The sequence below is a fragment of the Sorghum bicolor genome, chromosome 3, assembly GCF_000003195.3.
Source record: "Sorghum bicolor cultivar BTx623 chromosome 3, Sorghum_bicolor_NCBIv3, whole genome shotgun sequence".
Lineage (NCBI taxonomy): Eukaryota > Viridiplantae > Streptophyta > Magnoliopsida > Poales > Poaceae > Sorghum > Sorghum bicolor.
The window spans coordinates 56588904-56614158 of NC_012872.2; the positions used below are offsets into that span (position 1 = coordinate 56588904).

General features: G+C 47.6%; 2 protein-coding genes across 2 annotated transcripts; both read left to right on the forward strand.

Moving 5' to 3' along the window:
• On the forward strand, positions 529-3449 carry LOC8054923 (cytochrome P450 72A14). Its single transcript, XM_002455947.2, has 5 exons — positions 529-956; positions 1579-1799; positions 1902-2149; positions 2256-2631; positions 2723-3449. The coding sequence occupies exons 1-5, from the start codon at positions 656-658 to the stop codon at positions 3146-3148; spliced, it is 1572 nt and encodes a 523-aa protein (XP_002455992.1). The 5' UTR covers positions 529-655; the 3' UTR covers positions 3149-3449.
• LOC8084866 (cytochrome P450 72A14) lies at positions 21896-24958 on the forward strand. The gene is made up of 5 exons (XM_021455697.1): positions 21896-22257; positions 23066-23289; positions 23386-23633; positions 23735-24110; positions 24209-24958. Exons 1-5 carry the CDS (start codon positions 21951-21953, stop codon positions 24632-24634), a joined length of 1581 nt encoding a protein of 526 aa, XP_021311372.1. The 5' UTR covers positions 21896-21950; the 3' UTR covers positions 24635-24958.

A 25255-nucleotide genomic window follows, 5' to 3' on the forward strand; every position in this document is an offset into this window, starting at 1 on the left:
ACTTTCCGAAAAATAATTTTATTAAATATATATTAAAAATAATATTTATGGTACATAATTAGTATTATTGAAAGATCTTTGAGTTTAGTTTTTTAACAAATTTATTTGGAGATATAAATATTTGCACGTATTTTCTACAAATTAAGTTAAATTTGTAGCACAAAAATCTAAAACGACACTTAATTTGAGATAGAGGGAGTACGTAGTTTCACTCAGTGCAACTCGTTTATTGTATTCACTCTCTAGACAAGAAACAAACTATTGGGACGTCCGTTTCCTCTCGCATAGCAACATCTTTATTGACGCGCGCGATTATAAAACCTTATCGGCCTTGTTGGCGAATTTGCGCCACACGTACGTTTTTGTGTGGTGCATCTTTTTCCACAAGCCAACCGTACGTGCCCGCCAAGAAACCATGCATAGACATCAAACTGCAGATAAAAAAAGAACTTAAAGAAGTAACAAAAAAACATGTGATGCCAACGGAGCGCACCAATCACTGGCCGTGGCCGGCGACACGCTCGCCCGTGCGTTGCTTACCACTACTACTTATATCGCGCTCGCTCGCTCTCGTCTCCCTCACTAATAAGCACACACACAGTGCACGATTGTGGACTTGTGGTTGCCACACAGCACACAACTTGAAAGCAGAGCGATGGACGACGACGTTGCAGCAGCTGCGCCGCCATCGCCATGGAGCCTTCTCCAGGGGCTCCTCGCCCTGCTCATCGTGTGGGGAGCCTACCGTGCCGCGCAGACATTCTGGCTGCGGCCGCGGCGGCTCGACCGGGCGCTCCGGGCTCAGGGGCTCACCGGCACGGAGTACTGCTTCCCCGCCGGCGACCTGAAGGAGAACGCCAGGCTCAACGACGAGGCGCGGTCGAGGCCCATGCCGCCGTGCCACGACGTTGTTCCCCGCGTGATGCCGCATCTCTTCAGCACTATCAAGGAGCACGGTACGTCCGAGGTCTTTGTCGTGTTTCTCTACGTCCATCGAGAATTCGTTGAATGTTTGTTTCTGAACCGACGTGAACACTGAGGTTGACGTCGCTTGACTAGTGTTGTGAATTATTGGCCACCCGACAGACATGTATGTTGACATATGGCAAGTTTGAATTCTTCCCTTGGGCTCCCCAGTCGTCGGACCTATGATATATATTTAATTTGTTTCATGCTATAATTAAATTCGTCACATTTGTGAAACAATATTCTTCTGCTAATATGATTTCAGTTATCTGTTTTTTTTAAAGTCCTATGATATATTTTTGTCTGTTTCATTTGCAAGTTTATTGTCCCACTTATACAAACTCGGTTATAGTAGGTGAAGATATTTTTTTTACATCAGTGTGTATAACGTTCTAATGAATTTGTGTTAATAATAATTGTCCATAATTTATAACATTCTTTACGTACCTGCCAAGCCCTTTGTTTAAGTAAACGATTTCAGTCTTCAGATAGTCCCTGTCATGCTCAGTTCCCTAAATTTCTCCATTGCTACAAAATTGAAAGTTCCCTAAATATCAAAGATCGAACTGAAAATTTTGTGGCTTTATCGTGGGCACAAACGCTGAACTGCAGGGAACATTTGTGTCACCTGGTTCGGACCAATTCCCAGGGTGGTCATTACGGAGGCAGAGTTAGTCAGAGACATCCTATCAAACAAGTTTGGTCACTTTGAGAAGTTCACAAACAAGCGTCTGGGGAAATTGCTCGCCCTTGGACTTGCGAGTTACGATGGTGAGAAATGGGCAAAACACAGAAGGATCCTGAACCCCGCATTCCATCTTGAAAAGCTCAAGGTTATATCTAACTTCCTTCATACATCCAAATAATCAGCTTCAATTCTGCATGGCCTCTCAAGCAAATAGATGTGTGCGCTAATTACTAAATTATTTTTGCAGCGCATGCTGCCGGAGTTCTCGACGTGCTGTACCGAGCTTATAGATCGTTGGGAGAACAAGATCGCTGGTTCTGACGGATCATATGAACTGGATATCTGGCCGGAGTTTCAGAACCTCACAGGAGACGTGATCTCCCGCACAGCATTCGGCAGCAGCTTCATGGAAGGGCGAAGGATCTTCCAACTTCAGGGCGAGCAAGCAGAGCGGCTAATCAAGGCCTTCCAATATATGTACATCCCAGGCTTCATGTAAGAACTTTATGATCTGTCACATGGTATAGTAACTCTAGTACATTAAAGGTCATCACATTCACATGTGTGCGCTCATGCCGATATAATATAATTATATATGCAGATTCTTCCCGACACAGAACAATCGGAGGATGAAAGAAATCAACAGAGAAATTGAAGGGACTCTAAGGGGCATGATTGAGAAGAGGGAGCGCGCAATCGAGAACGGTGAAACCAGCGGCAACGACTTGCTCGGCTTGCTGCTGCAGTCGAACATGGATAGCGGGAAAGGCAGCCTGAGAATGAGCACCGAGGACGTGATTGAGGAGTGCAAGCTCTTCTACTTCGCAGGGATGGAAACCACGTCGGTGTTGCTCACGTGGACGCTCGTCATTCTAGGCATGCACCCTGAGTGGCAGGACCGCGCGAGGGAGGAGGTCCTCAGCGTGTTCGGTAGGGACAAGCAGCCCAATTTTGATGGACTAGGTCGACTCAAAACGGCAAGTGTTTCTTTATTACAATACCATGTATACATGTTTGCTCCAAGCCTATATTACCTGCTAACATTGTCTATACCTAAATGATATCCAGGTGACGATGATACTATATGAGGTGCTCAGGTTGTACCCACCGGCAGTGACCCTAAACCGAAGAACATTCAAAGACATGCAGATTGGAGGCATCACATACCCTGCAGGGGTAATCCTTGAGCTTCCCATAATCGCCGTCCACCACAATCCTCACATCTGGGGGAAGGACGCACATGAGTTCAAGCCAGAGAGGTTCGCTGAGGGGATCTCAAAGGCGACCAAGGACCAACCTGCGTTCTTCCCGTTCGGATGGGGGCCGCGGATCTGCATTGGGCAGAACTTTGCGTTGCTTGAGGCCAAGATAGCCTTGAGCATGATCCTCCAACGCTTTGAATTCCAACTGTCGCCTTCATACACGCATGCACCCTACACGGTCATTACGCTGCATCCTCAGCATGGTGCGCCAATTATATTCAAGAAGATCTGATCGTCTTATATGACATTGTCGATCGTTACCAATAAGTATGTCACAGTGAAAAAATAATAGTTTTGTATGAGTACAGTAATATTAGAGAGTTTAATTTTGTGTATCTGAATTTTGAGGTGGAACTAAACGGCAGGAGATATATTGCTTGTTGTAAACCTCCAGGTCAAGATACAGTCCAACCAATATGTGCACATGCTCTAATAAAAATCACTATGTGCATATAAGGTAAACAGTAGTAAACGTAGGATTGAAACTAGCTTAGCTGTCCTTTTCTAATGTTTCAATCAGCTTGTTCATCAAATTCTTTCAGCGTTCAAATTCATATCAACGTTGAAAAGTGCGAAGGTTGTAATAAAAAGCCCGCTAAGAGTGCGAAGGTTGTAACAGGAGTCCTGATAAAAACCTCTGATCTTTATTCATGATGTCAGTACGTGCATCAATTATTTACATCAAAAAAGGAAAAACAAAAACTTAACCCAGCATCCTTCGTCGCCAGAATGCCGGAGGTTCTAAGAGTCTCGTACAATTCTTAAGTATGAATCTGGTACAAACCTAAATTCATCACAGTAATCACGAGCAAGAAACTCGACCAAGCCATCAACACTACGCGTAGGACACATATGACGCCACCAATCAATCAGCCAGCCCCTCGCATACAAATCCCCGCGTTTGAATGTCACCGGGGTAACATAGCTTCCTTCGACAAAGTTCGAAGGAAGGACATCATGCCTGGGAGGAGGTCTAACAACCTGCACCAAAAAGATAAACCAATTTTTCACCTCAACCAAACGAAGGATACGACTAAAACGTAAGATGAGGTTTTCGAACCTCCCGACGCCCAGGAAGGAAACACTCTGCCAGAACTTCGGGATCCTCCGGCAACTAGCATATACCGTCATCCTCACCAAAAATACGAAGGATCGGGTACGATGATTGCAGAAATGTATCAAACTAAATCAGAGCAGGAAATACACACAACCTAAGACAAAAAATAGAGAAGCAAATAACTACCTAAGCCGGAGGTCAAGACCCTCGGTACGCAAGCGACCGGAGGAAATCAGATCGCTCATCATCAATATCAAACTCCACAAAGTTGAACATATCAACTACACTAAGGTTAGGAAAGGCAGTTCGCCAATATTCCCACAAGTCTCCCAATACATAAATCCCGTTAAAAAAGATGGAAAGCGGAGCTTCGCAAAGATCCTGCGCAGGTCCTCTGCTAGAGACCTGCGCACGACAAAACGTAAAATAAAAAACTCATTCAAAACAACGCAAGTATATTACATAATCAACATTTCATTACAAACTCATTCAACCTTCGCCCCTTTTTTACAAAAAGCGTCACACAGAAGCTGACGCAAAAAACTAAAAAACACCTACAAACTAAAAACCCTCACACCTGAGGCGGAGGAGGCGCAGGAGCTTCGGGTCCCTCCAAAACCTTGGCATCGGACCCCTCTGGAGCCTTGGCGCCAGCTTCAGGAACCTCCGCATCAGCCTGGGTCGAAGGACGTGCTTCGCTAGGAGGACGCGAGGGGCCGGCCTTGTCAACCTTAGCTTTCTTCTTGGCAACCTCCTGTGAAACCATAAACTTGAGAGACAGAGAAAAGTAGCAACACAATACGCAAAGGATAACAAAAAATATATGTACCTCAGCGCGGCGAGCCTCCGCCATCTTCTTCGCCTCAGCCCGCCCAAACCTAATTCAAAAAGAACTTATAAAGTCCCGGACAGATTTGCGCAGGCTAGAGGTGCCTTCGCCAACATCCTCCGCCGAGGCGAACTCTTCCTTTGTAACCGCCTCGGCGTGAGAGCAACCTCCACGACGCAAAAGCCTAGCGAAGGAGCTAACCGCAGCCAAAGCCCCAAAATCAACTGCTCCTCCGACAAAGTCAGAGAGCATGCTGATATGAGACTTGAGCCATGCAAGGCTAGCCCCAACATCACCATTGGGAGGAGGAGCGGAGGTGCTACCTCCGAACTGCGCCAGCGAGCCGGAGTAGAGACCGATGACAGCCGCAGCCTCCGCCTCCGCCTTCTGCATGCGGGTCTGCACTGCAGCTGCAGACGTTCGCTCAGCGTCAAGCTCCTTGCGGAGGCGGTCAGCAATGTCCTTGGCCTTCTTGGCCCGCTGCACGGCCAAGTCTTTAGCTTTCTCCGCCTCAGTAGCGCTCGCGCGAAGGACAACTACCGAAGCTTCAGCATCCTCTTTCTCCTTCTTGAAAGCCTCCGACCAGGCCTTCAGCTGATCCCTCTCCACCCTCAGCTCCTCAACCTCCTGTCGGATCGAAGAAAAGCCCTGAACTTCCTCCGACAGGCGGGCCTTCTCAGCTTCCAAGGTTTCATTTTCCTTCTTCAAAGCCTCAATGGCCTCATCGCGGTAGATAACCTCTCGGGAGCATCGCTCCTCCAAGGCAGCAGCCATATGGTGACCCTGTTCAAAGCAACACAAATCAAACCTCCGAATGGAAATTCACAAAGGAAAAAGAAGAAAGGTCAAAACTTACAAGGCTATGGTGCTCAAACTGCACGCGAAGAAAGGTATCAAAGTCCATATGGCGAAGCTTCCGACGAAAACGATCTGTAGAACAAAAGAGGTAAGGAAAAACATAAGACAAAATAAATGTTATCGACAGCGGAGGCCAGAAACGAACCTCCGACCAAAGAATGAACCTCACGGAGTGCGTCGGTCCAACCTGTGATCAAAGGATCAGAAGCACCTGCGCAAAACCAAAAGCAACCTTAGCACCAACCACAAATAACCAATTCACTAAAATAAACAAAAACGAAAAAATGTTTACAACTTACCGGGACCAAGAATATTAGCGGGCGAAGGCCTGCTAGCCAACGCAGAGGGCGCAAGATCGCGAGGCGGAGGAACAGCAAGGCCTTCCTGCGCGATGCTGGCACCTTTAGCCAGTTCCTCCGCGCTAGCCAGCCCCACAATAACATCCTCTGAAAAATATACAAAAAGTATAAGACCAAGACAATCAAAGCATGTAGAAATATCAGAACCAACCAAACAAAAAAATTACCCATATACAGCGAATTTATCCCATCTCCATCTGGCCGTGGGGGATCCTCCACCTTCCTTATCCTCCGAACAGAAGCAGATTCAGCTTCGTCACTGGACTCCTCCTGCCCCTCCTTCGGCGGAGATTCTCCTCCAGCAGAAGCTTCCCGCGCAGAACTCGCACGAGGGGCCTCCGCGTCAGAGGAATCCTCACCAAGAAGCGAGGCGAAGGGCACACGGACAGACGAAACCGCGCGGGAGACCTCAACTTGAAGACCTCCAGTCACAGGAGCAGCCTTCAGGACCTCCGCCGGCTGAGACTCCACCGAATTCGACTCGGCAGCGGAGGAGCGGGCGGAGGATGACCCCACAGGAGTGTCCAGCACAACCTCCGCCTTGCGCTTCTTCGCAAGCGTCTTAGCAACACCACCTCCCTTCCTCTTCTTTGACTCGGCAGCAGCAACAGCCTTGGAGGAATCCTTCTTCTTCTCCAAACCGAGCGGCACATCCGAAGGAACGACGTACTCATTGTACTCGATCCCCAGCTCTTCAAAAATGCGATTAAAACGCGGCATCGTCCCCAACGTAGATTTCCTCTGGAGATACTCCTTCTCCGAAATTTTTCCAACGATCCTTCGGGCAGAAACCTCCACGCGGTTGAGGAATGACTCCTTCGTCTCACCCTCCGGCAAAGCCGCGCGGAAGCGGGGAAATGGTAACCCCTCCGGAGGGCCAAACACTGGCACTTGTACCATTTCAATGGTAAACTCATCGGTCCGGCGGCTAAGGGGCCAGTAATCAGCAGCGACCATCTCTTCAACCAAATCACGACCTCCAGAGAAGCGGCAGGCCAGTGCGAAGGCCTGGTCGCAGGCCCTGCGTTCCTCCGACATCGGCATCGAAGGATCAAACTTGTAGACAGGCTTGAGCTCCTTCATTTTTGATGCGTACGGATAAACCTTGTCAACCCAACCATCATCCAAAGTCTTCGACGTAGCAGGAGTCCTCACATAAAACCAAGCCCTCATCCAATCCTTCTCCCACTTTCCCTTTTGGCAAAAGGAAATCTCACACCGCGCTCTAGGCATCGTGCGGCGCGGCATGAACGCGCAGCTTCCAAACTATGCGATGCATTCCTCTCCTTCGGCATTCTTAACCTTCTTAGGCTACCGTTGGAGGTCAAAATAGGAACAGAAAGTGTCAATGTGTGGCACCGCGCCGTAGGATTCACACGCCCACGCAAACTTGCTGAGGGTAAGAATCCCATTCGGGCTGAAGTGCTGCAACTCCACATTGAAAGCCTCCATCACGTGGCGGAGGAAATGGTACGGAGGCATCCGGAGTCCGCAGGTGAAAAAATCTCTGAAAACCACGGCGTACTCCTCCTCAGGCGCAGGCACCGTCTGGCCCGCAGGAGGAGCCTTCGCATGGCCATCCTTGAAGAAACCAACTTCAACCATATCCGCAATATCCTCCGGCCTTACAGTTGACTCCCCAAACTCAAAAGTGATCGCAGCCATCGCCTCGAACTCCTTCGCACTAATCAAGTCCCCAACAGAAGCCTCAACGTCGGACAGAGTTTCCTCCAGATCTTGAGCAGCAGCCACCTCAAGCATCCAATCTTCGAACCTCCGCAGCCAACCTCCTGACCTCACGCGCAGAAAATCCCGCAGAGGACTAGAAAAATCAGCCCTCAAAGGACGAGGCGAAGGAAGGAAAGCCACCTTAGAACCTCCGCAATCACTTAGAACTAAACCAAACAAAACCCAACTACAGCACACGCAGGCAACCAAGAGGCTAAGCAATAAACTAGCGAAGGAAGCTGGGCAGGCAATGAACGGCAAGGGGTGAGGACTCACGTCTCCCCCGCACCCCCTTTTATAGGGGGGCCTGCGGACGGGCGACCGTTGCGATTCCCAGCGTACAACGGCTATAAGCGGAGGACTCGGACTGACCGTTACGATTCCCCACCCCCAACGGCTACCAACGAAAAATTAGCGAAGACCAACGGCTAGCTGCGCGTATATCGCCATCCGTTTAACGGATATCAACTATCCGTACAGTTGGTGCAGTAGCTTGGGGGGCCGCGTACAGCCGCGCAGAGCCAGAGTGACGGAGTTACCATGTGCCGTAAAATAATACTAAACTATCCTTAATTACTTTTTAGAATCTAAATAAAATAATTTTCAAAGGGGGAACCACTGGTTCCTCCCAAAGCAGTGTAACAAAGCTCTAATAGAAACATCTGATCTTTACTTTGGTAGACTCTAATCATTATTTCTATAATAATTATTTGATCTATTGGAATTTATAAAAATAATTGCCAATCTTTGCCATTATGAAAAATACTTAAAGTAACCCCCAATTGTGCATATAAATTATCAACCTCTGCCGTTACGAAAGATAATTCAAAATAACTCCTTACTTATTATTATGAAAAATAATTTAACATAACCCCCTAAATTTGTATCTAAATTACCCATTTTTTCATTATAAAACGTAATTCATTGTAACCCCCTCACATTACACCTAAATTACCCAACTCTCTTAAATATATATATCTAAATACTAATATATGCTATTAGAAAAATCTATATTCATAAAGTATGAGACATATATATATATATATATATATATATATATATATATATATATAAACTACAAACTTTTAGAAATATGAAATTAAGTAATGAAAATGCTATGTTTGACCATGTAAATGCAAGAGATATGTATTCCTTATTACAAACTTCATGCATGTACTCCCTTTGAATTAACAAACCATAACACCGACAATTCCATATAGTAAATGTTTAATTAACAAACCATATAGCAATAACATAACACCGACAATTCCCTTTGAATTATATCTGTTGGGGAGAGGCTCTCCGCACTCCCCAGCAGTACGGTGAATCGTGAACCTTCTCACTCGGTGCCGTGAGAGGTTTGAGCTCCAACGGACAGTAGGCTCGACAGTAGGTGAAAATAGTGAATGCTCTCTCCCTCTTTTATTAATGTCGGCGTGCTCCTTTTATAGGGCTCGGAAACCGACCTAAGACAGTTACAGATATGCCCCGTGACGGTGGGGGAATATTCCAGCATATTCGTACATCACAGTCTGCTGATCCTAAGTTACTTGCGTAATTTCACACTACAGGCTCTCCACGCGCTCCTCGTTCGGGGCTTCAGACTGTCGAACGCTCGTATCCTTCGCCCGGCAGTCGATCCTTCGACTCTTCCGCGTCGAAGGTTCCCTGAGCCGGCTGAGTCGGAGGTTGCTCGGGTTGGCCACCTCGGAGGCCGCTCGGCTCAGATGCGCCGGAGGTTTATCTCCTCCGCCGCATCTCCCAAACATCCTTCGCCATAGGAAAGCTCGAAGGTTCCCCCCTTCTTCGCCCGCAGATCTCCGCCGGTGCTCCAGTCCCTGCATATGCTCAACATAGCGAGAGTCATGTCAACGTTAGCCTTTCTCAGGGTCCTCCGCATGCATCTGCACGGAGGTTTCCTGGGTGGAGGATAGCCTTAGACGCTACCAGGTCGGAGGTTACTCGGGTGAAGGATAACCTCAGACGCTACCAGGGGGAAGGATGCGGCCATTTCCCAACAGTTCCCCCCTTTTTGGGCTAATGGCACTCTTGCGGTCCATGTGCTCAAAAACATGCCACGTTGCGGAGGCTGCGAGCATGGTTGCTGCCTTCCCCCCTGGTGCGCAGGATGTGTTTGTTAGCGTCTTCGAAAAAATATTTCTTTTACCTAGCCATTTGTTTTGACAGGATCCTTCGATCATTGTTGTTTCTGATAGGCTGTTATCCTTCGCGCGTTAGAGTGCGAAGGGTATTATAGCCGTTGGAGTTAGCCGTTTGGGCTGGTGAATCGCAACGGTCAGGCCGAGTCCTCCGCTTTTAGCCGTTGGGCGCGGGGAATCGCAACGGCCGCGCGGTCGCAGGCCCCCCCCTATAAAAAGGGATGCTGGGGGGGCTCTGAGCTCTCACCCCTGCCGCTCATTTCCTGCACATTTTCCTTCGCCACATTTTGCTTTCTGAGTTGCTCGCACCGCTCGCGTGTGTTATTGCTGTGTTTAGTCGGAGGGTCTACGGTGGCTCATCTTCCTCCGCCGCGTCCTTCGAGGTCAGATTTTTCTGGTCCTTTGCGAGATTTTCTTAGTGTAAGGTCTGGGGGTTGGCTGCGGAGGTTTGAGGAGTGGATGCTTGAGGTGGCAGCAGCTCAAGACCTGGAGGAGACGTTGTCCGACGTCGAAGCTTCTGTTGGTGATCTGATCAGCGCGAAGGAGTTTGAGGAGATGGCTGCAATTACCTTTGAGTTTGGGGAGTCGACAGTGAGGACGGAGGATATCGCTGACATGGTTGAAGCGCGGTTTTTCAAGGATGGCCGCGCGAAGGCTCCTCCTGCGGGTCAGACGGGGCCTGCGCCTGAAGAGGGTTATGCTGTTGTATTCAGGGACTTTTTTACCTGCGGACTTCGGATGCCTCCGTACCATTTCCTTCGCGAGGTGATGGAGAGCTTCAACATTGAGCTACAGCATTTCAGCCCCAATGGGATACTGACCCTTAGCAAGTTTTCATGGGCATGTGAATCCTACGGAGCCATGCCCCACATTGACACTTTTTGCTCATATTTCGAACTTCAGCGCCAGCCTAAGAAGGTGAGGGATGCCGAAGGTGTTGAGTGCATTGCGCAGTTTGGAAGCTGCACGTTCATGCCGCGCCGCACAATGCCTGGGCCAAGGTGCGAGATCTCCTACTGCCAAAAGGGCAAGTGGGAGAAGGATTGGATGAGAGCCTGGTTCTACGTGAAGACCCCCGCTGCGTCGAGGACTTTGGATGATGGTAGCGTTGATAAGGTTTACCCTTACGCATCCTTGATGAAGGATTTGAAGCCTGTCTCGAAGGTTGATCCTTCGAAACCGGTGTCGGAGGAGCAGCTTGGGGCGCGATTGGCCTGCGACAAGGCCTTTGCGCTGGCTTGCCGATACTCCGGAGGTCGGGACCTGGTCGAGGAGATGGTTGCAGCCGACTACTGGCCCCTTGGCCGCAGGACTGACGAGTTCACCATTGAAATGGTGCAAGTACCGGTCTTTGGTCCTCCGGAGGGGTTGCCGTTTCCTCGATTTGGCGCGGGTTTGCCGGAGGATGAGACGAAGGAATCTTTTCTTGACCGCGTGGAGGTTTATGCTCGGAGGATCGTTGGAAAGATCTCAGAGAAGGAATACCTCCAACGGAAGTCCGCACTTGGGACTATGCCGCGTTTCAATCGCGTTTTTGAAGAGTTGGGGATCGAGTATGAGGATTATGCCGTTCCTCCGGAGGTTCTGCTTGGCCTGGAGAATAAGAAGGATTCATCCAAGGCCGTTGCCGCGGCGGAGGCTAAGAAAAGAAAGGGTTGTGGTGCTGTTAAACAACTTGCGAAGAAGCGCAAGGCGGAGGTTGTGCTGGAGACTCCTTTGGAGTCTTCCTCTGCCCGCTCTTCTGCTGCCGAGTCTAACTCGGTGGCTTCTGTTCCTGCGGAGGTTGCTCCTGCTGGTGGAGTTCCTGAGGTTGAAGCCTCACGCGCGGTCTCTTCTGTACGCGCGCCTTTCGGGTCCCTTCTTGGGGAGGAGTCTTCCGACGCGGAGGCCCCTGAGGCGAGTCCTGCGCGGGAGGCAAATCCTGCGGTGGCTGAGAGTCCTGCGCGGGAGGTTTTGGCTGGAGGAGGATCTCCGCCGAAGGATGGGCAAGAGGAATCCAGTGATGAGGCAGAGTCTGTCTCTGTTCGGAGGATAAAGAGGGTGGAGGCTCCTCCGCGTGCGGCTGGAGATGGTATAAACTCGTTGTACATGGGTAAAGATTTTATTTTTATTGATTCTTGTTTTTCTGCGTTTTTTGCTTGACTTGGTCTCATTTTTTTTTATTTTTCAGAGGATGTTTTTGCTGGGCTGGCTACCGCGGAGGAGTTAGCTAAAGGCGCCAGCGTTGCGCAGGAAGGACTTGCTGTTCCTCCGCGGCGTGAGCCCGCGCCTTCTGCGTTGGCAAGTAGGCCTTCGCCTGCTGATGTTATTGGTCCCGGTGGGTTTCTTCTTTTTTGTTCAACTAATTGGTTTGTTTTTTGGCATTTTATTCTAAGGTTTGTTTTTGTTTTGCGCAGGTGCTTTTGATCCTTCGATCACAGGTTGGACTGATGCCTTGCGCGAGGTTCATTCCTTGGTCGGAGGTTCGTTGTCTGGCCTCCGCCACAGGTTTTTTGTTTCTTACGATGTTTTTTCTTAATTGTTTTTGCTTTACAGATCGTTTTCGTCAGAAGCTCCGCGGCATGGACTTTGACACGCTCCTTCGCGTGCAATATGAGCACCATAGCCTTGTACGTTTGCGATGTGTTATATTTTCCTTCGCCGTTTTTCGCTCGGAGGTTGGTTGTAATTCTTATTTTTTGAGCAGGGTCATCACATGGCTGCCGCCTTGGAGGAGCGCTGCTCCCGGGAGGTTATTTGCCGGGACGAGGCTATTGGTGCTCTGAAGAAGGAGAACGAGACCTTGGAGGTTGAGAAGGCTCGCCTGACGGAGGAGGTTAAGGAGTTTTCTTCCGTCAGGCGGGAAATTGAGTCCCTGAGAAAGGAAAGGGATGACTACAAAGCTGGGTCGGAGGCCTTGAAGAAGGATAAAGAAGATGCCGAAGCTTCGGCGGCTGTCCTCCGCACGAGTGTCACTGAGGCGGGGAGAGTTAGGGACTTGGCCCTGCAGCGAGCCGAGAAGGCGGAGGACATTGCTGAACGCCTTCGCAAAGAGCTTGACGCTGAGCGGACGTCTGCGGCTGAGCTGCAGACTCGCATACAGAAGGCGGAAGCGGAGGCTGCAGCTATTGTTGGGCTCTATGCCGACTCGCTGGCGAAGTTTGGGGGTAGCACCTCTGCTCCTCCGCCCGGCGGCGACGTTGGGGCTGCCCTCGCATGGCTGAAGTCTCATATCTGCATGCTCCCTGATTTTGTCGGGGGCGCTGTTGATTTTGGGGCTTTGGCCGCGGTTAGCTCCTTTGCTAAGCTGCTGCGCCGCGGAGGTTGCTCCCACGCGGAGGATGTTGCCAAGGAGGAGTTTGCCACGGCGGAGGATGTTGGCGAGGGCACCTCTAGCCTGCGCAAATCTGTCCGGAACTTCATCAGTTCGTTCTGGATTAGGTTTGGGCGGGCTGAGGCGAAGAAGATGGCGGAGGCTCGTCGCGCTGAGGTATTTTTGATTTGGTTTTTTCTTTTTGTATTTTGTTTTGCTGCTTTGCAATGTTATTTAAGATGGGTATTTTGTAGGAGATTGCGAAGAAGAAGGCTAAGATTGACAAGGCCGGTCCTTCGCGTCCACCAAGCGAGGCGCATCCTCCGACCCAGGCTGAAGCGGAGGCTCGTGATGCTGGTGCCAAAGCTCCAGAGGGGTCTGCTGCCAGGGTTCCAGAGCAGCCCGAGACTTCTGCTCCTCCTCCGCCTCAGGTGTGAGGCTTTTTAGTTTTTAGGTTTTTCTTAGTCTTTTTTGCGTCCAAGCATGTGACGCTTTTTTGTAAGTAAGGCCGGAGGTTTTGCTTAATTTGTAAAGACTGTTGAAAATGTAATATATTGAGTTGTTTTCAGATAAGCCTTTGTTTTACACTTTGATCCTGCGCAGGTCTCTGGCGGAGGACCTGCGCAGGATCAATACATTACTCCCCTTTCAATTTTTTACAAAGGGATTTATGTTTCTGGCGAATTGTGGGAGTACTGGCGAATTGCCTTCCCTAACATGAGGGTGGTGGATATGTTTGAGTTTGTTGGATATGACCTAAATGACGAACGATCTGAATTCGTCCGGTCGCTTGCGCGCCGAGGTTCATGGCCTCCGGCTTAGGTGGTTGTTTTTGCTTTATTTTTCGTTTATCGTAGGTTATGTGTGTATTTCTTTGACAAGGTTTGTTGCTTTTACGCAGCCGCCATATCCTATCCTTCGCATCTTTGGTGAGAAGGATAGGGTACGCTGGGTGTCGGATGTTTCCGAGGATTTGGCTGAGCCTTTTCTCCATGGATATCCGGAGGTTCGAAAGCTTCGTAATACGTTTTGGTTTTATCCTTCGTAATAAGTTTTGGTTTTGAAGTTTCTCTCTTTTTTTGTACAGGTTGTGAGGTCTGGTCCAGAGGATGTTCTTCCTTCGAACTTTGTCGAAGGAAGCTACGTTACCCCTGTGACGTTCAAGCGTGGAGATCTGTATGCGAGGGGTTACCTGATTGATTGGTGGCGCCATAAGTATCCTACGCGTAGTATTGATGACTTAGTTGATTTTCTTGTTCGTGATTACTGCGATGAGCTTAGGCTTATTCCAGATTCGTATGTAAAAATTGTGCGAGGGTCTTAGAACCTTCGACTCTTGACGGTCGAAGGATGTTTTTCGTTTTTGGTTGTAAACTTTTGTTGTTTATAGTTAATAAAGATCAGACATTTTGACCATTGCTTTGGCCATGTTCTTCGCACCTTTTAGCTTTATTTTTATTTCAACCTTCGCGCTATAACGTTTATACATTGCAACGTCACGGTGGTGTTGATCCTAAGGATCTTTGTGTTGCTGTGGCCTGCTTGTGCTTGATGCTCGATGTTGCGAAGGTGGTGTTGATTTTTTCTTGCGCGGAGGATCGCCGCTTCTTGGCCTTAGAACCTTTGACTTTATTGGTGCGAAGGAGCCTCCGCTGAATTGTGCTACTTTTTCCCTTTGCTCGACTCCCGTGGAGTGTTGTCGAGGAGAACCTTCGGGTATCTGAGTCGGAGGTTCTGAAGGGACGTTACGAGACTTCGTGCGATACCCTTCAGAGACCTCTGAGTCTGATTTCCATTATTTCTGTTGTGGCTGTACACGACTTTGTAGTCGATGTTCATCACAACGCCGCAGTTCTATTATTACGAAGCTTCGTGCAATACAAACTTTTGTTGCTGTTGTGAGGCTAACTCCTGCTTCCATGGTGGCCTATGATTTTTGCTTTTTGACTGCTAGGTTTGCACTCGATGCTCGGGTCTTTGTATACTGATCCTGATTGAGGGTGGGGGCAAGGTGAGCCTGGTTTTATAGGCTTTCATGCATTTATTTTATGTACTCTGTTAGGTTAAAATTTATTATCGGGTTATTGATGGTTGTTGTGGTAGTTGGTTTTGCTGTACCTGACTGAGAGTTATTGTAGTTTTGTTTTATTTTCACACTTTGTTTGTTGGGGGTCTGCTTAGAGTAGCAGGATACCTTCGACCTTATTTAGGTGAAGGTTATGTGAGTTTTGTTGAGGTCTGTCTTGTGAATGTTAAACCTCCGCTGCCTTTTGGCAAAAATAATATAGTTCCTGATGCCTGATTGTCCTCAGGTCTTTGTCAGGTCTGAAGGTTTTGTTCCTTCTGGCCATGTTGTGATGCCTGAGGAGGACAGGACTTTTTCACTTTTTGGCCATGCTATCCTTGCTGCCCGGCTCTTGGCTAGGTCTTTTGCTAAGGATTTGGTGTTTTTTCACCTTTGAGGACGTTCCGAGCTTTCTTAGCTTTTGGATGAATGCTGCGGAGGGTCCTTGTGATCACGTGATGATTTGTCGAATGCTACAGCCTCGTTGATGGCTGTTTTTCGACTTTTGGGCTTTGGTTCTGGGGTGGATTCCTCTTTATATCTCAGAGGTTTTTACATAGGTTCTGCCTCGTTAAAAACCTCACCTCCTGGTAGGAGTACCCCTGTGAGGAAAAGAGTGCAGACCTTGGAATGCGAAAAAGTAGAGAAAAAGAAAACAAGCGTATTTAGGGATGTGGATGCCGTCGCTTATTTTGCGGGGTCATCCTTACACTCAAATGTAAAATCTACGTAGATTGTCGACGTTCCACGTGTGGGTGGAGGTTCTACCTTCGAGGTCTTTCAGGTAGAAGGATCCTGACCTTCCCGCTTGTATTGCTGTATAAGGTCCTTCCCACTTGGGTTGCATTTTACCAGCGTTTGGGTGATCTCCCTTTTTCCTGAGTACCAGGTCCCCATCTTGTATGTCTTTCCGTACTACCTTGCGGTCTCTCCATTTCTTGGTTTCTTGTTGATACATGGTAATGTTCTCCACCGCCTCAAGTCTTATTGATTCTAAGGTTTCCTTGCAGTAGTCTTCATCTTCAGCCAACTGCTGCTTCATGGAACGCAGGCTTTGGTGTTTGATTTCTTCGGGCAACATTGCCTCTTCCCCATACAAGAGCTTGAATGGAGTAAACCCAGTTGTTCTTGAAACTGTTGTGTTATGTGACCACACAACTCTGGGTAGCTCGTCAACCCATTTCCCCTTTCGCAGGTTGAGTAAGGTCTTGGAGATTGCAGAGAATATTATTCTGTTTGCTCTCTCCACGGCCCCATTTGACTCTGGGTGGTAGACGGACGCGAAAGCAATTTTGGTTCCTATGTGATGGCAGAATTCCTTGAACCTGTCTGAATCAAACTGCTTTCCGTTGTCAACTGTGAGAAGTCTTGGAACTCCGAATCTACAGACTATGTTCTGCCAGAAAAATTTCCTGATCGTTTCAGAGGTTATGGTTGCCAGTGGCTTAGCTTCGATCCATCTTGTGAAGTATTCGATGGCCACGACGGCAAACTTGTTTCCCCCCTGTGCAGTTGGCATCGGTCCTACCAGGTCCATTCCCCATCTCTGCAACGGCCATGATGCTGATATAAGCTGAGTTGGTGCTGAAGGTCCTGACTGAATTGGTGAGAAGGTTTGGCAGGCTTTGCATGTCTTCACTATTTCTTCAGCATCTTTGATGTGAGTTGGCCAGTAGAAGCCTTGTCTTAATGCTTTAGCAGACAATGCGCGAGGTCCAATGTGAGACCCGCACATTCCAGAGTGTATCTCTTGCAGGAGCTCTCTGCCCTCGCTTTGTGATATGCATCTCAGCAAAGGTTGGACTACGGCTTTCTTGTACAGGATCCCGTCAATGGTGGTGTAATTCCTTGCTCTTGCCTCCATCCTCTTGGCTATTGCTTCGTCATCTGCAGCTGTCTTGCCTTTGAGGCAATCAGCTATTGCCTGCCTCCAATCTTCGCTTTCTGTCAGCAGGACTGAGCGAAAAGCTTTTGGCAACGATTCGGTTGCGGGTGTTGCAATAATCTGGTGGAAGGTTCCTTCTGGCAAGGGGGCGTTGTTGGCTGCTGCTTTCGCTAGCTCGTCTGCCTCGTAGTTCTCGGCTCTTGGAATGTACTGCAGAGTGAATCCCTTGAACCTTCTCTCCAGGCCTCTTACGACGGCCAGATATCTTGCCAGCTCCGGGTTGTGTGCTAGGTATTCCTTCTCCACTTGCCCTGCCACCACCTGGGAGTCTGTTTTGATGAGTAGGGTTTTTGCTCCCGAAGCCTTAGCTTTGTTCAGCCCGAGGATGAGACCTTCATACTCAGCTATGTTGTTTGTTGCTTTGAATTCGAGTCGTACAACAAACTTTAGTTTGAGTCCAGATGGTGCGATTAGAACGGCTGCTGCTCCTGCTCCTGCTTGACCCCAGGCACCATCTGTATACAACGTCCACGGTTGATCGACTACCTTCTCCTCCTCTTTGTTCGAAGGTGTCCAATCTGCCATGAAGTCAGCCAGGGCTTGAGATTTGATGGAGGTTCTGGGGACATAGGTGATGTCAAACTGTGACAGTTCGGCCGCCCATTTTCCTATACGTCCGGAAGCCTCTTTGTTCCTAAGGATATCACCCAATGGCTGCGAAGTGGGTACTTTAATCTCATGGCTTTGGAAGTAATGCTTGAGCTTACTTGATGCACACAAGACCGCGTACGCGATTTTTTCTATCTCCGTGTAGTTCAACTTTGCTCCTGACAGAGCTTCGGATACGTAGTAAACGGGCCTTTGCACCGTTCCCTTGCTGTCGCTTGTCTCGTGCACCAGGACACCACTGACAGCGTGCTCGGAGGCAGCCACATACAGTAGTAGTGGGGTGTCTGGCTCAAGCACTGTTACCACCAGGTTGGTTGCAATGTAATTCTTGAGCTGCCTGAAGGCCTCTGATTGTTCCGGACCCCATTCTGTTTTACCTTCTCCTCTCAGCACTTTGAAGAATGGAAGGCTCCGTTCTGCGGATCTTGAAATGAATCTGTTGAGGGCTGCTATTCGGCCAGTCAGCCTTTGCACTTCTTTCTTGCTTGAAGGTTCCGCCATTGACATGATTGCCTTTGTCTTGTTTGGGTTTGCTTTGATTCCTTCAGGACTGATAATATATCCCAGCATTTTCCCTTTGCTGACCCCGAATACGCATTTCTCCGGGTTGAGTTTCAGCCCGGCGGTTCTGAGGTTGACAAAGGTTTCCTGTAGGTCCTTGATATGATCTTCTTTGCGCTTGCTCATGACGACAACGTCGTCAACGTAGGCTAGTAGAGCGCAAGGCTCTTAACCTTGTGGTCGTGGGTTCGAGCCCCACGGTGGGCGCCAATGTTGGGGAGAGGCTCTCCGCACTCCCCAGCAGTACGGTGAATCGTGAACCTTCTCACTCGGTGCCGTGAGAGGTTTGAGCTCCAACGGACAGTAGGCTCGACAGTAGGTGAAAATAGTGAATGCTCTCTCCCTCTTTTATTAATGTCGGCGTGCTCCTTTTATAGGGCTCGGAAACCGACCTAAGACAGTTACAGATATGCCCCGTGACGGTGGGGGAATATTCCAGCATATTCGTACATCACAGTCTGCTGATCCTAAGTTACTTGCGTAATTTCACACTACAGGCTCTCCACGCGCTCCTCGTCCGGGGCTTCAGACTGTCGAACGCTCGTATCCTTCGCCCGGCAGTCGATCCTTCGACTCTTCCGCGTCGAAGGTTCCCTGAGCCGGCTGAGTCGGAGGTTGCTCGGGTTGGCCACCTCGGAGGCCGCTCGGCTCAGATGCGCCGGAGGTTTATCTCCTCCGCCGCATCTCCCGAACATCCTTCGCCATAGGAAAGCTCGAAGGTTCCCCCCTTCTTCGCCCGCAGATCTCCGCCGGTGCTCCAGTCCCTGCATATGCTCAACATAGCGAGAGTCATGTCAACGTTAGCCTTTCTCAGGGTCCTCCGCATGCATCTGCACGGAGGTTTCCTGGGTGGAGGATAGCCTTAGACGCTACCAGGTCGGAGGTTACTCGGGTGAAGGATAACCTCAGACGCTACCAGGGTGAAGGATGCGGCCATTTCCCAACAATATCAATACTCCCTAATCATGAGTTTCATAAGTTGTTTTTAAATAGATTTACATATTTTAACTAAAACATTATTATGTCATATCAGTATTGGTAATTTAACTTTTACAACTCTATAATATATAAAATAATACTACACACATGTAATTTGTGATCTAACAATAAAAAAGTTCGGTGCTAGGATGCAATATGAGTTTCAACTTAATTAACATGCAGAAAACAATAATACTAAGACCTAAACTTTTTAAGAAAAATAACTTTAGAATAAAAAATAAAAACACACACACTAGAGTTTCTACTTAAATACTCCCTCCGTCTCAAAGACCGACGTCAATGTCTCGTGGAGCAGGATGGAGCAGAGCAGCGCCCACTGCAACGGGCGGAGGAAGTCGGCGAGCAGCAGATAGAGGCCGTAGAGCACGAGAGCGCGGTGGCGAGGCCCGCGTGCGCCATGGTGATGTAGAGGGAGAGGAAGGGGTGGTGGATTTGGGGGGTTTCCGATCGCGCGTGGGAGTTGCGGTCACGTGTTTGCCAAGTCGCAGATGGACTTGCATAAATGCCAAGTCTTCCCTGGAATTTGCCAAGTTTCTAAAAATGCAAAACCAATATGCAAAACTGTTGGAGAGGTGTTTTTGTGAATTTTGGCAAAAATCAAGAATACAAAAACAATATGCAAAACTATTCGAGATGTTAGGTAACGAGAACGGCTCCAGTACTCCTCTTTTTAAAACTTACACGGATCCCAAAGTAGTATATTGAATTAACTAATACCATTTTCTTAATTACTTTTCACCTATGTTACGGACGGCCCAGGCCTGTCCGAACCCAGCCCATGTCCAGGCCGCAGCCACATTCGCATTCGCATTACCCGGCGCTGGCAACGAGGTTGATCGCTGGTCCGCTGCCGTGTGTAATTGATCGAATAATCTCGCTGCAATCTACTAATCTTCCTACTACGATTCTATATATCCTGCATTCGTAAACACTACTAGTACACTGCTGCTCGAGACTAGTCAAGGCAAAGTTTAGATGCCACACGCCCAGACCTGTTGCGAGCCAAAGCATTTGGATGACGCCGAGACGGCACCGCTCCTCATGTGCACGTGAAACAACCGCGGCGGCAGACGTACAACGCAGCAACGCCCAGCTCTCACAATGGCGTGAAGCGGAGAATGGGGGTTCGATCCGCGGGGTGGAAATGGTCATCACCCGTCGTCTCCTTCATCAGCGAGGAAATGAAACGAGTGGGGCATCTGGGAGCGATTACTTTGGATTTGGATCAGGGCCAAACTCCCGCTAGGTTTAAACGGGCCAAACCCAGGAGAGAAAAATAATTAAGAAAAAGATAATTGGCTAATAGATGGCTTTGAGATTCATGTAATTTTTTTAAAAAGATAAGTATCGGAGCAAAAGCCCTATCTAACTAGTATTCATGTGGAAAAGGACTGACATGCTTCTTCCTCAAGCTGTCGTCCACGGTCCACACCCCTCTAGATCAAGGTTTTTTTTGGTAGGAAAATTTTTTCGGCACCTGCCGATAAATATGAAATTTCAGAAATTTTGGATGAAATTTAAATAAATTCAAATTGATCTTCAAAAAAATTGGCACCATTTTACTAGAAAAACTTTCTAATATATCACTCATCATAAATTTATATAATATCAACAAAATAACACAATATATCATTGCGGTAGTACAGTAGGCTGACGGTGGGCAAGCTGCATATGCTAGCGTGTCACGAAATATGTGAGTGAAAAAATTAAATAATTTTAAGAAATTTAGGGCTTTGATAAGACCAGAAGATATGATGGGTCATTTTATTGTTGTTTGGAGTAATTTTGAAATGAAACATTAATTTAACCGAAAAATTTGACGATATAATTTTTTTTCAAACCTCACCGAAAAATACGAAATTTCAAAAATTTTGGCAAAATTTCGTCGAAAAAGAAAACCCTGCTCTAGGGCCTTGTTTAGTTCCTCAAAAATTTTGCAAAATTTGTTAGATTCTCCGTCACATCGAATCTTTAGACTTATGCATAGAGTATTAAATATAGATGAAAATAAAAACTAATTGCACAGTTTGGTCGGAATGGACGAAAGAACGAATCTTTTGAATCTAGTTAGTCCATAATTGGAAAATATTTGTCAAATAGAAACGAAAGTGTTACTATTCCTATTTTGCAAAAATTTTTTGGAAGTAAACAAGGCCTAGATTCGATCATACGTACTTGCACACGTAAGTCACTAGTTTCTTTCAGTGCAAACCCGTCACTCTCTAGACAAGAAACAAAGCATATATAGGGACGAATGTTTCCTCTCTTAGTCAACATCTTTACTTTTCACACCCCACGATTATATGGTAAAACCTGGTTGGCCTTGTTGACGAATCTGCGCCACAGGACACTTTGACACATTGCAACCAGCAATTTGTAGCTAGCTTCGGGCCGGTGTTTGTTGTGGTGCATCTTATTGCACACAAGTCAACCGTACGTGCCCGCCAAGAAAACAATACGATGCCTACCGGCTACTACTTATATAACGCGCCCCCGCTCTCTCACGAAGCACACACTGCACAACTGTGGCCTTGTGGTTGTCACACAGCAAATAACTCGAAAGGAAATAAACGATGGACGGCGACGTTGTAGCAGCTGCAGCAGCTTTGCCATCACCGTGGAGCTTGCTCCAGGGGCTCCTTGCCCTGCTGATCGCGTGGGGCAGCTACCAGGCCGCGGAGACATTCTGGCTGCGGCCCCGGCGGCTCAACCGGGCGCTCCGGGCACAGGGGCTCAGCGGCACTGAGTACCTCTTCCCAGCCGGCGACCTCAAGGAGAATAACAGGCTCAACGACGAGGCACGATCGAGGTGTATGCCGTTGTCCCATGACATAGTTCCCCGTGTGATGCCGCATCTCTTCAACACAGTTAAGGAGCACGGTATGTCGAAAGTAATTAAACACACGTTCCTTTCTTTCTTCTTGCCCACGCTGTCCTCTCCCTCTCTCGCTAAACTCACTCGCGTTGCGCACTCCTCTACCTTACATACCCACCTCTTACCCCACCCTTGCATTGCGCAAACCCATCTTTCCCTAAACCTAGGTTGCAAGCGACCACTCTACAGATAGGTCTAGGCATTAGGTATTACCGAACCATGGTTTGGTACTTCAGTTCCCACACAAATTCGGTTCCTCAAAAAATAGGCATTGGTCAGTTTATTCCAAAATTTGGTACACAATAAAATTGGTTTTGGTATTTTTGGTTTGGTTTCAGTATTTATTGAAAACTACCGAACTGAACACAGAGACTCGTAATAGCAGGTATAAAAGCTAAATTTGCAAGAATTTCAAAGAGAATAATAGTGCAAAATACATACACATAAAAGTTCATAAGACTATAAGAGTAGAGTACTACAAATACATAATATAATAGTCTTTAATAATACAATCAATAATTTAACAATATTCAAACTCAGCATATTTCGCGTAGTTTGGCCAGTCCAGGCATGACTTGATTCGGACTGTTTTGGACTTGTATCACCCCCTCTAGATTTGATTTGTCACCATCTTCACGTTTAAGTAAACAAATTCACATAGTCCTTTGTAATACTCATTCCCTAAATTTGTCCATTCCAATAAACTGGAAAATTACCTAAGTTTTAAAGATTTTTTTTGAGAATACTAAGTTTTAAAGATTGAATTGAAAGTTTTGTAGACTTAACGGCACATATGCAAACGTTGAACTGCAGGCAACATTTCTATCACCTGGGTCGGACCAATTCCTAAGGTGATAATCACGGAGGCAGAGTTAATAAGGGACGTCCTATTAAACAAGTCTGGCCACTTCAAGAAGGTCATCACGAACAAGCGTCTTATAAAAATGCTCGCCCTTGGGATTGCGAGTCACGACGGTGAGAAATGGGCAAAACACAGAAGGATCCTAAAACCCGCATTCCATCAAGAAAAGCTCAAGGTTCTCTGACTTCCTTCACACAAGAAATCAGCCTTAGTTACAATATGCACAGCCTCAAGCATATAGATATGTGTGCTTACTAAATTTATTTTTTAGCGCATGCTGCCGGCGTTCTCGACGTGCTCTACCGAGCTTATAGATCGCTGGGAGAAAAAACTCGCTGGTTCTGACGGATCATATGAACTGGATATCTGGCCGGAGTTTCAGAACCTCACCGGAGACGTGATCTCCCGAACGGCATTTGGCAGCAGCTTCATGGAAGGGCGAAGGATCTTCCAACTTCAGGGCGAGCAAGCAGAGCGGCTATTCAAGGCCTTCCAGTATATGTACATTCCAGGCTTCATGTAAGAACTTTCTGATCTGTCACATGGTACAGTAATTCTAGTACATATATTAAAGGTCATCACATTCATATGTGTGTGCTCATGCCGTTATATATATGCAGCTTCTTCCCGACACAGAACAATCGGAGGATGAAAGAAATCAACAGGGAAATTGAAGGGACTCTAAGGGGCATGATCGAGAAGAGGGAGCGCGCAATCGAGAATGGCGAAACCAGCGGCAACGACTTGCTCGGCTTGCTGCTGCAGTCAAACATGGAAAGCGGGAAAGGCAACCTGAGGATGAGCACCGAGGACATGATTGAGGAGTGCAAGCTCTTCTACTTCGCGGGGATGGAAACCACGGCAGTGTTGCTCACATGGACACTCGTCATCCTAGGCATGCACCCTGAGTGGCAGGACCGCGCGAGGGAGGAGGTCCTCAGCGTGTTCGGCAGGGACAAGCAGCCCAATTTTGATGGCCTAGGTCGACTCAAAACGGCAAGTGTTTCTTTGCAATACCATGTATATGCATGTTTGCTCCAACCATTCAACATTATATTACCTGTTAACATTGTTTGTACCTACATGATATCCAGGTGACGATGATACTATACGAGGTGCTCAGGCTGTACCCATCGGTAGTGACCCTAAATCGAAGAGTATCCAAAGACATGCATATTGGAGGCATCACATACCCTGCAGGGGTAATCCTCGAGCTTCCCATAATCGTCCTCCACCACAACCCTGATGTCTGGGGGAAGGACGCACATGAGTTCAAGCCAGAGAGATTCGCTGAGGGGATCTCAAAGGCGACCAAGGACCAACCAGCATTCTTCCCCTTCGGATGGGGGCCGAGGATCTGCATCGGGCAGAACTTTGCGTTGCTTGAGGCCAAGATGGCCTTGAGCATGATCCTCCAACGCTTTGAGTTCCAACTATCGCCTTCATACACGCATGCACCGTACACGGTCGCTACGCTGCATCCTCAGCATGGCGCGCCAATTATATTCAAGAAGATCTGATCGTCTTGTATGACATTGTCAATCGGTCGTTATCAATGAGTATGTCACAGTGCAAAAATAGTAGATTTGTATGAGTACAGTATTATTTTTTTGATGAAACAGGAGGGGTGCCCCCTACTGGACTTTTATTGAAAATAAATAATGAGTACAGTATTATTAGAGGGTTTAATTTTGTGTATCTGAATTTTGAGGTGGAAACAGTAGTAAATCGTAGGATTGAAACTAGCTTAGCTGTCCTTTTCTAATGTTTCGATCAGCTTCTTCATCAAATTCTTGTATTCAGCGTTCAAATTCATATCAACGACCTAGCCGGCCGCTGGCTTACTCCTATTTTCACAACTATATTCTATCCACTCCGAATTGTATATCACTTCGAAGTTGTCCTTTGTCGAACTTCCTTCTCTAACTTTGAAGTTCAAATAAATAATTAAACTATCAAGACATATTTTTTTGAAGAATACGATGAAACCCTTCTCTAACTTCCTTCTGTTAGACTAATATAATTAGGCCTATAACTGTGGATGTAATCATGTAATCACGCCAATTACGGTAGCATGCCACTCAAACGTGTATATATATATATGTACTCCTGTACTCATACTTGGAATACAATCATTTATT